General features: G+C 41.5%; 1 protein-coding gene across 2 annotated transcripts in view; it reads left to right on the top strand.

Annotated features, from left to right (window-relative positions):
* Positions 1–15,335, top strand: part of KLHL32 (kelch like family member 32) — a 197,534-nt gene that overhangs the window by 94,337 nt on the left and 87,862 nt on the right. For both annotated transcript variants that reach the window (XM_081093830.1, XM_081093831.1), the window contains one exon: positions 12,137–12,235. In XM_081093830.1, coding sequence (XP_080949956.1) covers positions 12,137–12,235 — 99 coding nt within the window. The remainder of the gene's footprint in view (positions 1–12,136; positions 12,236–15,335) is intronic.

The raw sequence follows: 15,335 nt of genomic DNA on the forward strand, positions 1-15,335 counted from the left end.
TTCATCCCACTGGGAAGTCAGAGGAAAGGGGGCCCGGTTACAAGTCTCATGGGGTCCCTTAGAGGTTAAGGGATATGTGGCGGTAGGGGAAGAAAAGGGAGAAGGAAGTGTCTCAAAGTAGTACTTTTAAACATTTGATTTTGAATCTTTTAGAGTCAAAATTTGTACAAGTGTTCTTACTGTGTATGGAACGAAGCCCCCTAGAAAAATTTGTTAATTAAGGGCTCAATCATCAAATCACAAATGTATTATATCAGGGGTTCTCAAACTACGGCCCGCGGGCCACATGCCGCCCGCCTGCCGGGTGTTTTTGCCGCCGCTGCCTGTCCTGCTTAGCAGTCAACTCGTCCCGGGCCCGCAGTGTACATGTGTGGAAAGTCTGAGGGTCAGTGAACTGGCCCCCTGTTTAAAAAGTTTGAGGACCTCTGTATACAACACAATACAACACAACGGTCACCTTTATGTGGATACATTATTACAACTATTAGTTGAAATGTCTGTCTTAAGTGTCCCTTCATTTAGTACATTCAATTAGATAGTCTTTGATGAGGATTAGCATGTGACCAGGCTCCCCTATGAAGGCTTTTGACATCTTCTTTTTTTTTTTTGTATCCAAAATGTGTTTATTGGGATGTTCCCCACTCATCTTTATTCGAGGTGCTTTTAGTTCTGCTTCCTTCTGAAGGATCATCCTTCTGTAAGCCTTGCTTTCTTCCTGGTGGCCGAAAAGAATAGTGGAGCAATCAACACAGCACTACCGTTTGCGCCTGGCTAAAGACGGTGTGATTTTATAGCATCCTGGGCACTTCACATCCATGAAGTAGGAATTGGGGCTCTGCACCACGCGCTTCTTCTTGTGTTTCCTCTTCTCTTCGGAAGAGGGATGGAGATCCTTAGCGAGTGGCAAGGATCGTGGGGAGGTTGTCACTGCTGGAAAAGCAGTTTTGACATCTTTTAACATTTCTTTCAGGGACTGTAGTTTTCAAACCTGTGAATTTTACTAAGTAGTTCTAGTACGTTCTCTTCCAGGATGTACAACAGCCATGAACATAAAATAGGATAGACCCTGCCATTCAGCTCTCATAGGTAAAACATGAGATAAGATACACACACATAATTCATTCAGAGCAAAAACACGTAGCTGCATGAAAAAGAAACATAATAGTTAGCGTTTATTATAGATTTACCATCGTAGAAACAGTGTTATAAGCCGTAGTCTACACTCTGACTGCCTACACAACATCCATTTCCTCTTCTTTCTTTGTACAGAGCTCCAATTAGATTGGAGACAGTAGTGCTTCTAGCCATAAAATGTCAACTTCCTGCGTTCTTTTACAGCTATGGTAGTCACATGGCCTAGACCTGGCAAATGAAATGTAAGTGGGAATCTATGTGGCAGTTGTTGTAGGAAACCTATTGTTTTCTGATAAGTAATGACAGACTTAGGTGGCACGAGGTTTTTGTTTTATTGCCTTCTGCTGGGGTCCAACCCCAGCAGGTCCAGGGGTCCCCAAAGGTGTGGACGGAGTCGGCGAAGAAGGAATGACACGGAGACAGCATTCAGTTGATCAGCAGCTTAGCCAGGATCTCTAGCCAAGTTCCTGTCAGGATCTCCAGTGAAGTTTTGGTTAGGATCTCCAGCCAGGTTCTGTGTCCATGTTCTCTTGCTAGGTTCTCCAGCCAGGTTCTGTAGCGATGTTGCCTCGCTAGGTTCTCCAGCCAGGTCCTGTCCAGGTTCTCCAGCAGGGTTCAGTCACCAGGTTCTAGTCAGGTTCTCTTGCCATGTTCTATCCAGGTTCTGTAGCCAGATTCTGTCTCTAGGTTCTTCAGTCAGGTTCTCTTGCTAGGTTCTGTCTCTAGGTTCTGTGGCCAGTTTCTGTCCAGGATCTTTTGCCATGTTCTCTCGCTAGGTTCTGTCTCTAGGTTCTGTCTCCAGTTTCTGTCCTGGATCTTTTGCCATTTTCTCTCCAGCGAAGTTCTTCTGTCTCTAGGTTCTGTGTAGGTTCTGTGTCTAGGTTCTGTCTCTTGTTGTCTTGTTACATCTGTATTTATACCAGTTGATTCCAATCCTATCAATCTCTAGTCCAAAGGTTAGGGCGTTTCTTATCTCCATTCCAGGGAGTAAAGATTATGTAGCTTAAGCATGATTGTTTGTAGTTAAAGTGATTAATTACCCACCTGGCACTTAGTTAAGGGGTTTTATTCCCTCCCTAACTTAAGGGGAAAATCCCTACCTGGGGAAACAACCTTTCCCAGAGAGGTGACCTTGGTTAAAACACATAGTGCCAAGAAGGTGAGCAAACATATTAAGAACAGTATGCCATATATACCAGGTCCCTTGAAACAGCAAGGATGGACCGGCTCCCGGCAAACTAAAGATTTTATTACAAAATCGCTTAATTTCAGGGTTTCAGAAGTAATTGGACAAATGAAAAACTGAAAATCAAATGTTCATATCTAATACTTGGATGAAACCCTTTCCTGGTAATGACAGCCTGAAGTCTTGTACTTATGGACATCACCAGATGCTGGGTTTTCTCCTTTGTAATGCTCTGCCAGGCTGTCACAGTAGGGGTATATATATAAATATCCTGCCATTTCCAGCTTTTAATAAGAAAAACTGTTGCAATGGGCATTTAAAAGTGGCACTTGGTTGTTTTTATAGAGTCCAGTGGATGCAATCTGACATTGATAATGGGTTCTTTCACACTATGTGCACTGTGGCTGTTTTTTGCCAGTAATGAAAGTGCTAGTGATAACTACTGGTTACCCATGTTTTGCACTGCCCTAGCACCGCCCATACAAGTGTGTCTGGAAGACACAGCAATGTGCAGCTATGTGTGTTACCATAAACAAAGGGCCTGTGTGAAAGATACACAGGTTTCCTATGGAGGAAAGGGGTTGTTCTCTATGGTCAGGGTGTGCCTCTGTCCCATGTCTGAACTTTTTCAGATGATTTTGTTATATATATATTTTTTAGAAGACCAAAAATGTTATAGTAGAGCAAATTTAATCATTTGTTTCTATACTTTACTGTCTTATTTTAATAAAGAATTTAATAAGAGAACGGTACTGTTGGTTTTAGCCCAATATTAAACATGAGTGAACCAAAGAAAAGGAAAGTGGACAGTGAATGCCAAGTGTTTAAGAGGGAGCGGACAACAAAATATTTTTTCACTGAAGTCGAATCAATGCTGGTATGTCTGATATGCCAGGAAACACTTGCAGTCTTCAAGGAGTACAATCTCAGCCGTCACTTTGCCACAAAGCATGGCAACTATGCTAGCAAGCAGTCACCTCAAGAACGGGAGGCTACTGCACAGAGGTTGATGGCTAAATTATAGGCTCAGCAAAATGTCTTTCACAGACAAACTGCAATTCAAGAGACAACTACCAAAGCAAGTTTTATGCTATCATTCAAATTAGCAAAAGCTAGCAAACCTCTCTCTGAAGGCGAGTTTTTGAAAGAATGTATGATAGAGACAGCAGGTCTCTTGTGTCCAGAGAGCAAAGGCAAGTTTGAAAAACTCAGCTTATCGCTCAGGACAGTGACTCGTCGAGTGGAACTGATTGATGAAGACTTGGCCAGCAAGTTAAATAGTAAGGCAGAGTTCTTTAAGTTTTATTCACTATCATTGGATGAAAGTAATGACGTAAAGGACACTGCTCAGCTCTTAATTTTTATCCGAGGGATTAGTGACAATTTTGAAATTACGGAGGAGTTTTTAGCCATGGAGCCACTGAAAGGAAAAACACGGGGAGAGGACTTGTCTGACCGGGTGTCTACTGTCATCGAGAAAATGAAGCTACCATGGAGTAAACTTGCTAATGTCACGACAGATGGATCTCCAAATTTAACTGGAAAAAATGTTGGACTACTAAAAAGAATTCAGGATAAAGTGAAAGAGGAGAACCCTAACCAAGATGTTATTTTTCTTCACTGTATTATTCACCAGGAATCATTGTGCAAGTCTATATTACAACTTAATCATGTTATTAATCCAGTCGTAAAGCTTGTTAATTTCATTCGAGCAAAGGGACTTCAGCACCGTCAGTTTATTAAGTTTCTGGAGGAAACTGATGCAGATCCCCACGACTTACTTTACCACTCTCGTGTCCACTGGTTGAGTTTGGGCAAAGTTTTCCAACGAGTGTAGGAGCTCAAAGAAGAGATTGGTGCATTTTTGAAATTAAAGGGGAAGTCTGACGAATTTACTGAGCTGAGTGACAAGAATTGGCTGTGTGACTTTGAATTTGCTGTAGATATATTTTCACATTTGAATGAGCTAAATGTGAAGCTACAGGGAAAAGATCAGTATGTACATGACATTTACACTAATGTGAAAGCCTTTAAATCGAAGCTGATTTTCTTTTCCAGACAAATTTCAGACAAAGTCTTCACTCATTTTGCCACACTAACCACACAGAAGGAGACCATCCAAAACGTGAAGAAATACAGCAAATCACTGGATGACCTGCATGCAGAATTCTGTCGTCGGTTTTCTGATGTTGAAAAAATTGACCAGTCACTTCAACTGGTGGCCTGTCCTTTGTCACAAAACCCTGAAACAGCACCAGAAGAGGTGCAACTGGAACTCATCGATCTTCAGTCTGACTTTGTCCTAAAGGAGAAATTCAGGTCTCTTGAACTAAGAGACTTTTATGCTTCACTTAATGAAGCCACTTTTCCAAACATCCGGAGTATGGCACAGAAGATACTGGTGCTGTTTGGGTCAACCTATGTTTGTGAGCAGACATTTAGCATCATGAACATCAGCAAAGCCCCTCACAGATCCAGCTTAACTGACGAACACCTCAGATATATCCTGAGAATAGGCACAACAAAACTAACTCCAGACTTTGATGCATTAGCTAAAAAAGGAGACCAACAACACTGTTCCCACTGAAGTTGATGTTTTAAAGACCAAAAACCTTTCAACCCAGTCTACATTGCCATCTACATCTACGTCCCGGGCATAATTTGGAAGTTGCACTAAAGAAAATGTTTAATTTACTGTTTACACATTTTGTTCTTTTCTATTTGTTTTAGTTTTAAATTATTTTATTATATTTAAGTTTAATTTGAAATGCTTTTGTACCTTTCCTTTGTTAGGCAATTTTATTTTGCCTTTGCCATCTTCAATATAAGGTATGTTACTGTGCTGTGATTCCTCCATTTTTTGAAGTTTCAAATTATAATAATTAGTGTTTACATTCTTCTTGTTAAAATGTTTGAAATGAATAAAACTATTGAAATAAAAAAAAAGACTGTACCCTTTTATGTAATGATGTTTACTTTGAATTTATATTAGTTCACACAAACACTCCATCCATGCTTTTGTTCCAGCCCTCTGGTCCAGTTTAAGAACCCATTGTGGCCCTCGAGTGAAAAAGTTTGCCCACCCCTGGCTTAGTTCAATGTCTGTGGTAGTTTGTAGTCCCAGGAGATTAATCCCAGCTGGAGGTTGCTGGGAGGGAAGACCTTGAAAAGCTTTGTATGGGAGGTGGACTTAGAGTTGAATCTTGAAGACTGGGTAGGGTTTTGACATATGGATATTGAAGAAGTTAGGATGAAGATTATCAAGGTGGAGAAAAAGGTATTGCCTGAGTGTGAACAGTGGACTATTGGCTTTAGCAGAGGGACCTAAGGATGCAGAATTGTGATTAAGTTGTAAAAAGTGGGTTGGGGTCACATCATAAGAGTTTCTACTAGTAAATACAAGGACAGAAAGTTTGAACTACATTCAAATATTGGGACCTGATTTATGGAAAACTACTGAATTCTAATCAGTATTGCTTAAACCAAGCATTTCAACAGAAATATTTATGAACATTTCTCAAATGATAGAAACATTTTAAAAGTAGATTTCATATGTTTTATTATCCTTACTCGATTAATTTTCTTTCCTAAAAATAAACTTAAGGTGTCAGTGGTAGAGGTGCTGTACATGAATAATTGATAAAATTCTTTTGCTTTAAACATAGGCGCCACCTTGTGGATAAAAATATCCTTAGTGTAATAGCTTAGAAACAAAAATTACATTCGTAGCAGTTTCTCATAGCTAGATCTTATGGTTCATGTTCTGTTTACAGAATTCTCTTGAAGAGCTTTATGCAAAGGGTTTTATGTGTCTTGAATATATGATCATTTAAAATTTATTTATTCAGTTGTATTTAATTTACTTGATGGTTTATAAATTCAAAATTGTGATAATTTGACATTTTGCTTTACTATACAGAAAAAAATCCCAAATAAACAAAATATTAAAAAGAGGGGAAATGTGCTCATTTATTCTCATAAATAATATTATGCCACCTTTAATTTGCAGTTGAAGAGTACTTACAGAAGTGCTTGTGTTCCTGTGTGCAGTTGTGTGTTTGGTAAAGACCTTAGCTGTCTAGCTTTAACATGTTCAGTTCCTTCAGGCTACTCTATCCACAAACCCAGAAGTAATCAATTTAAAAGTTTCCTGAAGGGCCTTAGCCGGTTTTGCTCAGTGGATAGAGCATTAGCCTACGGACTGAAGGGTCCCGGGATCGATTCCGGACAAGGGCACATGCCCGGGCTGCGGGCTCGATCCCCTATAGGAGGCGTGCAGGAGGCTGCCAGTCAATGATTCCCTCTCATCATTCATGTTTCTATCTTTCCCCCTTCCTTCTTCTCTGAAATCAATAAAAATACATTACAAAAAATAAAAAAATAAAAGTTTCCTAAAGCAAGAAATGAGGAAGATAGCTTTGAAGACATGAGATACAAAATTTTCTGAAGATGCTGACTTACTGTTCATAAGGGAGGAGGAAAAGGTCACCCTACGACTTCTCATGACGAATCAAGAAAATCCCTACCAGCAACTAATTTAAGAAGCAACATAAAAGTGGGAGGGAAAGTAAAGAGAAGGAAAAGAATAACAAGACCAGTTTGAGAGGGTGGACGCTTAGTGATGTGGGAGGAGGTGTTGGAGACCGGGTGTAAGCTGACACGGTCCTTGCACCTGAAGGGGCTAGCAAGGCTGGGACCCTTACCCACACAGTTTCCCCAGACTTGTTTGGATGGCGGTTATCAGTAGAATGAGAGCAACCTTTGTAGAATGAGAACAGCCTTTCATGGCTTATCAAGAAGTCTGTAACTATTTACTGAGATTTGCTGTACCGAGAATTTGTCCTGCTCTGTCTCTCCCTTAGAGATTGAGAGGAACAAAGAATACATTCCTCTTGACAGACCTCCTATTCAGTGTCTTGTGTATAAAAGACATTGCGTGGTTAATAAACCTGCTGCAGTTCCTCGATTGAGCTGTAGTCCTCCCGATCCCGCTCTCCTGTCTTTCTTTCTTTCTTTTCTCAATTCCCACCTCCCTACCTCAGCCCCGTTCAACCTGTCAGGCTGGCCCTGACAAGGAGGAGCTGCAGAGGAATGGCAGGGACGCCATGGGGTCTGTGTACCACATCAGTCCTAGCGCTGCCCTCGCTGCCCTCCCAGAGCCAGCCAGGTGAGGTCTGGGCATTGGTGGAGGTGGCCTATCCCATCATGCCTTGTGCAGAATGTCACCCGAGACCCCTCCTCTTCCATTGTTTTGGGTCCCATGTCCTGCCTGAGGAACTGAAACCAGGAGCCCTAGACTCATTCCAGTTTGAAGGGTCTTCGTTAGAGTTTGCACAGTTTCAACTTCTCACTAACCAACCCTGCTGCTTAAGACACATTCGCACTAAGTATTCAAGAGTGCCTCCTTCCAGCAGGGCAATGGGACCACTTCATGACTGAATTCTGATCTAATAACTCTCACTGGTAACTTTAGAGACCACCACCTTCTACTGCAATTGTCGCTTCTACCTCTATTGCTTTGTCACACCAGCCAGTGTCACCCTGACCACATCCACCAGCCAGGTCTTATCCCAAGTTGATCAAAGGAGTGGAGTCTCAGCATTTGAGGTAGGGCTCAGCTGTGGACCTTTCCTCAGGTCACATGACCTAGCTTGCCATAAGCTGCAGGGGAGGTTCCACCATGAGATGGTCAGCTCCCCAGCTTGCACTGTCCAGTTCCTCTCTTTCAAGTTCAGCCCCTCTGAATTCTGCCACCTGGAGGTCAAGTAGGAGTGGGTACCGGGAGATAATATTCCATGCAGATGGCCCTGTGAACAAGAGGTACTCATGAGCCACCTGAGATTGCATCACAACCTCTTTGTTTAACCTGGAGAAACCCCAGCCCCGTCTCCACTAGAGCAGGTGAGCATCATTGAGCAGAGGCGGTGCCCAGCCCAGTTAGGTATCTGTAATGTTTTTCACCTTCCCCACTGCATCCTGGACCACTTGGCTTTTCGCATCTTGTGTTTCTTGATCTCTGTTGTTATTCAGACATGTTTTGTCCATTGTTGATGCCTCCCTCTGAGCTAAGCTCCTCCAGTTTGATGAGTGACAGGATGTGTCAAGATACTAAACATTAGCTTCCGCTCCTCCACTCTGCTCTGAACTCTCTGGGGACAACCTCCCTCCCTGTAGGTGGTCCTCAAGTGACCTGTCCTCCCGTCTGTCGTGCATTGAGTGCCAGACTAGACGCTGATGGACATTTGTTTCTGAAAGACCTCAATGTGACCCACATAGGCTTTGCAGGACTGGAACTTAGCTTCCTCAGTTGTCCTCCATACATGGGCATGTTTGAGACCCTTTCCTTCTGCAGGAGGCTCTTCCTCAGCCAGTTGTCCTAGGCAGGTGACAGAAAAATTCACGATACTGTGAATTGTGAGGATATCGAACCTTTGTATTCCTGCCCAAACACAGATTCTCTGGAAAAATACATTAGAACAACCAGTCACCAAAGATCAACAAAGTTGAATGGAAAAGACTCCAGTGCAACTGGCGCTTGCAAACGCTGGTTCTGTTTCCATCAGTGAGACCCAGCTTTCCTGGTAGGTTTTTTGTTTTTTTCAAAGTGGGTCCTTTAAAAGCACCTAGGGATTTTCTGTGATACGGTGTCTTTTAGAAAAACTTAGTTATAATGAGAGAGAGAGAAACAACAACTACAGAACGGTAAAACAAAGACAAACGCCATCCTGGCAGGGTTTTTCATGGGAGGGTTTCTCCAAGGGGGCCCGCTGGACGTGTTGCACGTGCTGTGGAATATTCCTCTTGTCTCTCTGTGATATCTGCCTTTGTGTTTGGCATTACCGAGCCTGGGAGGTTATCATGAATGCCAGTCGTGTGTAATAAGCGCAACTGACAGGATTTAAAGGCTAAGCCTAACCTTTCTAATCCATCTATTCCCCATTCTGTGCCTCAGGCCATGCCTCTTCTGCAAGAATATACTACATTCTTGTGCCTGTGATGGGAGCTGCAATAATTTCCTGACTGTCAGTCAAAGCCTCTCTCCTGGAGGAGTTGGGGAAATGCAGGCTTCTCCTTCTGACTAGAAGGAAAAGGAGCTATAAAGACTTTTCAGAATAAGATTATAGTCCTTTTCCCTTTTTTCTGTTAGGTTAAATTAATTAACAGAATAGACTAATTAAAATTAGATTAAAAATTAATTCTGAATTTTAAAATATACTTAGAAATTAATTTATCAGTAATTTGTTATAAAATAAATTCACTGATATTAAGTGAGAGCTATGTGTTGGGCATTGTTCTAAGCACTGGGGATACAAAATAGATCAGGTCTCTGTTCTTCTGGATCTTCTATCCTTTGAGTGGAGAAACAAAAAAAGAATCAAATAGACAAATATGGACTAAATGGCAAGGTGGTAAATGCTGTGAAAAAGATAAAGCAGAATAAGGAGGTAGGGAATGAGGGCTGGAGAGTGGGGTTCTGTTTCACCTAGCATGCTCAGATAGGGCCTCTCAGGGAAGATGATATTTGAGCAGAGGTGTGAAGGACATGAGCGAATGAGCCATGCTGATATATTGAGGAAGAGTGATTGGCAAAGAAAGCAGCTAGCTGTAAACACTAGGGTCCTCAGGGTATTCAAAGAACTTTTTATGTTACAGTGAAGAATTTGGATTTTTTTCAATGACGTAAAAAGTCATTGGTGAGTTTTGAATAAAGGAGTGACATAATTTTATTTATGTTTTTAAAGAATCAACTTGACTGATATTAGTAAAAACAGCATGAGGGGGCAAAGGAGAAAACAGTTCAGTCATTAGGAGGTTATTATATTTCATCTAGGAAGGCAGTGGATTGGAGTAGGCAGCGGTTGCCAACCTTTCAGACCTCACAGACCACCAGTGGTCCGCGGACCACCAGTTGGCAACCACTGGACCAGAGTGATATCGATGGAAGTAGTACTGAGTGGTGATTGGGTTATGGAACTATTTTGAAGGTAGAGTCAACAGGAGTGGCTGATGGATCAGATGTGAGATATGAGGAAAACAAGAGTCCAGAATGATTTTGGGGTTTTAGCCTAAATCACTGAGAGCAGCTGTTTGCTGCGATGGTAGGATTGAGATAGGAGCAGGTTTGATGGTTGGTGGAGAGGATCAGAGTTCAGAATGGGGCACGTTTAGTTTAAGCTGCCTATTAGACATTCATGTGGTGATACATCATAAGCATAATAGTCTGGAGTTCAAGGGTGAGGTCGGGGCTGAAAAAACAAACCTGAGTGTAATGAGCATGAGTAGTTTTAAAGCCATGGGGTTGCATGAATCATCCACAGAGTAAATGGAGAGAGGAAAGGAGAGATCTGGGAATGGAGTTCTGGGCATCTCCAAAGCTTACAGATTGGGAAGGAGATGGAGAGGGGTGGTTAGTGAAGTACAAGAAACCAACAAACAGAGCACTGTGCCAGAAGCAAGGAAAGGAATCATTCCAGAAGGAGATCAATCAACTTTGCTAACTGCTGTTGGCTTGAATAAGATTAATTACTGAGAAATGACTATTGGATTTGGAGGTCACTGGTGACCTTAATCAAGAGCACTTTTAGAGGAACAATGTGAATAAAACTCAACAGGGGTGGGTTCAAGAGAGAATGTCGTAGAGCAAATAGTAGTATTAGACAACTTTCCTGAGGAAATTTGTTGTGAATGGCATATTTGTGTGCTGATACAGATATGGGTAGGTGGCTGGAAGGTTTGATGGTGAGAGCCTTTGGAAGATCATGAGGTTTGAGTAAGAAGAGGATGGAGGAGAGAGGTACATGTGAGAAGAAGCAGAATGGGACTGAATGGACCACATCAGTGTTTCTCATGCTGCCCTGGGCATCAGAACCACCAGGGGTCTTGTTAAAGCACCAGTTTCTGGGCCTCCCCCTGAAAGTTTCTGATGCCATTAGGTCTGGGGAGGCGCCCAAGAATTTGCAATTTTTATAAGCTCCCAGGTGGCACTGATGCTGCCGGTCCAGGGCCTCCACTTTGGGAACCACTGGGCTTGGGAAATGGGAAACGAGTTAAGATGTTGGGAGCAGCACTAGGGCCTTCTTGGGTCTGGCAGTCACCCATGTAAAGGGAATCTAGCCAACGTGGCTGTGTGCTTCTCTCTAGCCCTGTTCAGTAGCTCAGGAGTGGCAGCAGTAGGCACAAAGTTGGAATTAACCAGAAAAAATGACGAGTTGATATCACCAGTATATTTAAGAAGTTTTACTTCTCTGTGATGTCTTTGTTATAAAGATGCTATTTCTTCATCTTTCATTTGAAATAGAAAATATTAGAGAATCAGAGATTGAGAAAAATGAAAGTTTATGGTTGAAATTTACTGTTGCTGGACTTAGAAGTAAAAGGAAATAATATCACCTCTGGTCTCATATTGCAAGTAGAAATATAAGCCCTTATCCCTAAAATATCTATTAATCATACTGTTACGAAATTCTGAAACATACTTTGAAAGACTAAAATTTGTTTGTTTTTAAATATTATGAGATTACATACATCACAAGTGAATTTTAAGACTATTATATTATTCTTTGCAAATGGTTATATACTCCTACAAAAACAAGTTGTTAGGTGCAGAGCCTGACACACATGAAATGAGTATAGGAAAGGAGAAGTCTGCTGTTAGAGTGAGGGCCACAGCTTGTTAATCAGAATGTGGGAAAGAACTGACTTCCATAATTCAGATAGAGCATGTGACGTGGCAATTTAAATATAGCAATCTATTTTCCATGTTAAGCTAGTATTAATTTTTAAGTAACTGGTACTTTTCTTTTTATTAAATAACAGGTTTTGCTGGAGCCGGGTGTGATCCAGGATGTGTTAGCCGCTGGCAGCCACCTGCAGCTGTTGGAGCTCCTCAGTTTATGTTCCCACTATCTCATCCAGGTATGTGAGCTAGCATCCTGCCAACATGCCCTTCACATTCCTTCCCTCTGTCGTTATAGGCGGTACCCCCCCAACTGACAGGTAAAATGGAATGGGGGAGGGATGTGGTCTCTGCTGCTAGAATTTCTCCAGGACACAAGCGGAGAGCTCCTGGGAGCCAGCTGCAGCTCTCATGTCCTAGCTCATGGCCTCCACTCTCCCTGCCCACCCCAGATCCCCACCATCCTTGGGCAGTAGAGTAACTCACCAACCATGCACAGGGTTCACTGCCACGGCTGGAGAGATGATGCGGGAACAGATCATGATTTGAAGCAGTGCTGTCTGGTTTCCACATGGAATAACCACAAATGCACAATAAGTTGGATAGTCCTTTAAGAATTCAGTAACAGAAACTAATATATCACAAAGTCATAAGTGTATATTTAATTAGCACATGAACTTCCTAGGCAATAAATGCTGGAAAAATGAGTGATCTGTGCATTCTTCCCTTGATTTGCTGGGGTGGTCAGGAAGGCTCTGTGAGGGGCAAGGAGAAAAAAGCCTACTGTGAGTTCACACCAGTGTTTCACCTTCAGTCCTCAGCAACTTTAGACATTTTGTTTTATTTCTTTTTTTTTTAATACCTCTATTGATTTCAGAGAGGAAGGGAGAGGGAGAAAGAGAGAGAAACATCAGTGATACAGAAGAATAGATTGGCTGCCTCCTGCATGCTCCCTACTGGGGACTGAGCCCAAAACCCACACATGTGCACTAACCAGGAATCAACTGCGATCTCCTGGTTCATAGGTCAATGCTCAACCACTGAGCCATGCTAGCCAGGCTCTTTGCACATTTTTATAGGCGAAAAATCAGAGATTCAAAATGCACCCAGCTTGTCCAATGTGACATGGCTGATGAGTGGTAGGCCTTTCTGATTCCAAAGACCATTATTTCTTCTTGGATGAAAACCCTTTGGCTCAGGAGGAAGATAGGGGACTTCTTGGGCAGATAGTGTAAGATATTTTATAGAGAGTTCAGTAATAATTCCCTGTATTGGGATCCTTCCACTTCCCCAACTTGTATGAATTTTGCTGACATTTATTACAGCATTATAAAGACAGTGAAAATAAAATTTAAAAAATGATAAATCCACACAATTTAATTCTGCTATCCTTGTGAATATGACATGAGATTAGTAAATAGAAAAATTTTACTTGTTTCCTGCTCAGTTATTTTATTTCCCTCCTAATTTTTTTCTCTAATTCTAAATATGGCCTTGATTATTGACTTCTGTTACTCACTAGGCAGTTTCCAAATCTCTTTCTGTTACATCATCTTATTTCATGTTCCCAGCAACCTTGGGAGGTAGGAACCAGTGTTTCCTTTGGTGATGGTGTGAGGGATGTCAGCCGTGTTCAACTAAGGAACAATTCAAATACAGTATATGAAAGTTTTATCATCTCAACTCATTTAATCTAATAGTAAATGTTTAACTATTTTTTATCTTATTTTTTTTCTTTTCCCCTCAATATTGTTGGGTGATATGGGAGAGCTATTTTTAATCCCTTTCGGCAAGTAGCAAATGGGAATAATGTAGAAAGGTTACTTGACTTCAAAAGTGTGGGTTAGACTTGTGAAATTGAAATTACTTTTATATGCTATTTCTACATCAACTATTGTAACTCAAACTTTCAACAGCATCATCTGATTCACTTTTTTAATGACAGGTATAATCAATGATATATGTTGGCAAAAGTTTGGTTATTGCTGCTTATCATGATGCATGTCAAAATAGTGTGTCTAGTTGTGTGTGCACCTATATATTAGTTTTCTATAAATGAGAATTCCAGACAAATTTTAGAAGATCATGAATATTTTCCCCTACCCCATCAGATGAATTTGTTGAAATATCAAATGACTGTGGACTTTGGAATTTAATTCTTGCAGTTTATTATTTTGCTGAGGAAAACATGTAGCTTGCGTACAGATATATTTTGTGGACACATCATTTATTATTAGCTTCCTTGAACAGTGGTTGAAATTTTCACTTTCTTTTCACCAATATGCTTTCATCTCATTCTCTTGTGTAACTTTACTTTTTTGTTTTATCTGTGACCATTGCAAGATGTCCAGTGTGTGGAAGGAAACTTTGACAATAAGAGAACTGAAACCATGTCTATGTAGAAACCTTCATTATGCTAGTCCTTTAAAATATATGCCCTCCCTCTCCTTGGGGATTATAAAATGACCAGACTGGATCAGTCTGCTTTTATATTTTGACACAGTCTTATAACAATACTTATTTATATTTTTTTGTATTATTGCTCAACTGAGTTTTGATTTCATATAGAACCATTTTATTGAGTATAAAAATGTTTTATTAAAATGAAAAATCTTCAGTGCTTAAAACATACTTAGAAATTATGCTCCATCAATTAAGGGTAATCTCTGTCCTGTTTAGTACTTTGTTCAACTAGGAGTCTGTGAAGCCATTCTCCTCACTAAAATGTCTGGTGTTGTCTTGTTATTTTCAAATTACCATCATTTCTTTGGTTTTCTTCCAGAGGTGTGAAGGGTAGACCCCTCTCCTGTACTTCCTGTTATCCTCCAGGGCTCATTAAAAAGCATGTCCAAGGAGAGCCCCTTGGTTGATACTCAATGAGTCACGCCCACCCCAAGCCTCCCTGAGCCTCCTAACCACCAGCTATTGCCTTGGCCTGAAGCTCTTCTGCACATGCATGGATGCTGCTCTCCTCCCACCACCCAGCAAAGGGAAGGGCACCTCGAGGGCACTGTGTGGGCTCCTTGGTCTTGTGTCTCCCCTGGGAGACTGCTGAGGGCAGGGACCCCGAATATCCCTCTGTGTCAGTGAGGACAGGCATTGAATTCGCCTCCCAGGCTTATGAGGCCTTCACCTGATTAGTTTTTCGTCCCCAGGCTCTCTCCCAGGGCCGGTCACTGAGAACACACAGGTTCTCAGTGCATGTCTGTAGAATAAACAGGCAGATGAGCAATGAAAATGATGCTAACTGATGGGTGTGGGGTTGGAGTGGACAGGGGCTACAATAGTCCATCATCCCAAGGTAAGGTATTTGCAAACAACTCCTCAAGTTTGTATTCT

This window comes from Myotis nattereri (genome assembly GCF_964212035.1).
Source record: "Myotis nattereri genome assembly, chromosome: 6".
NCBI classification, from domain to species: Eukaryota; Metazoa; Chordata; class Mammalia; order Chiroptera; family Vespertilionidae; genus Myotis; species Myotis nattereri.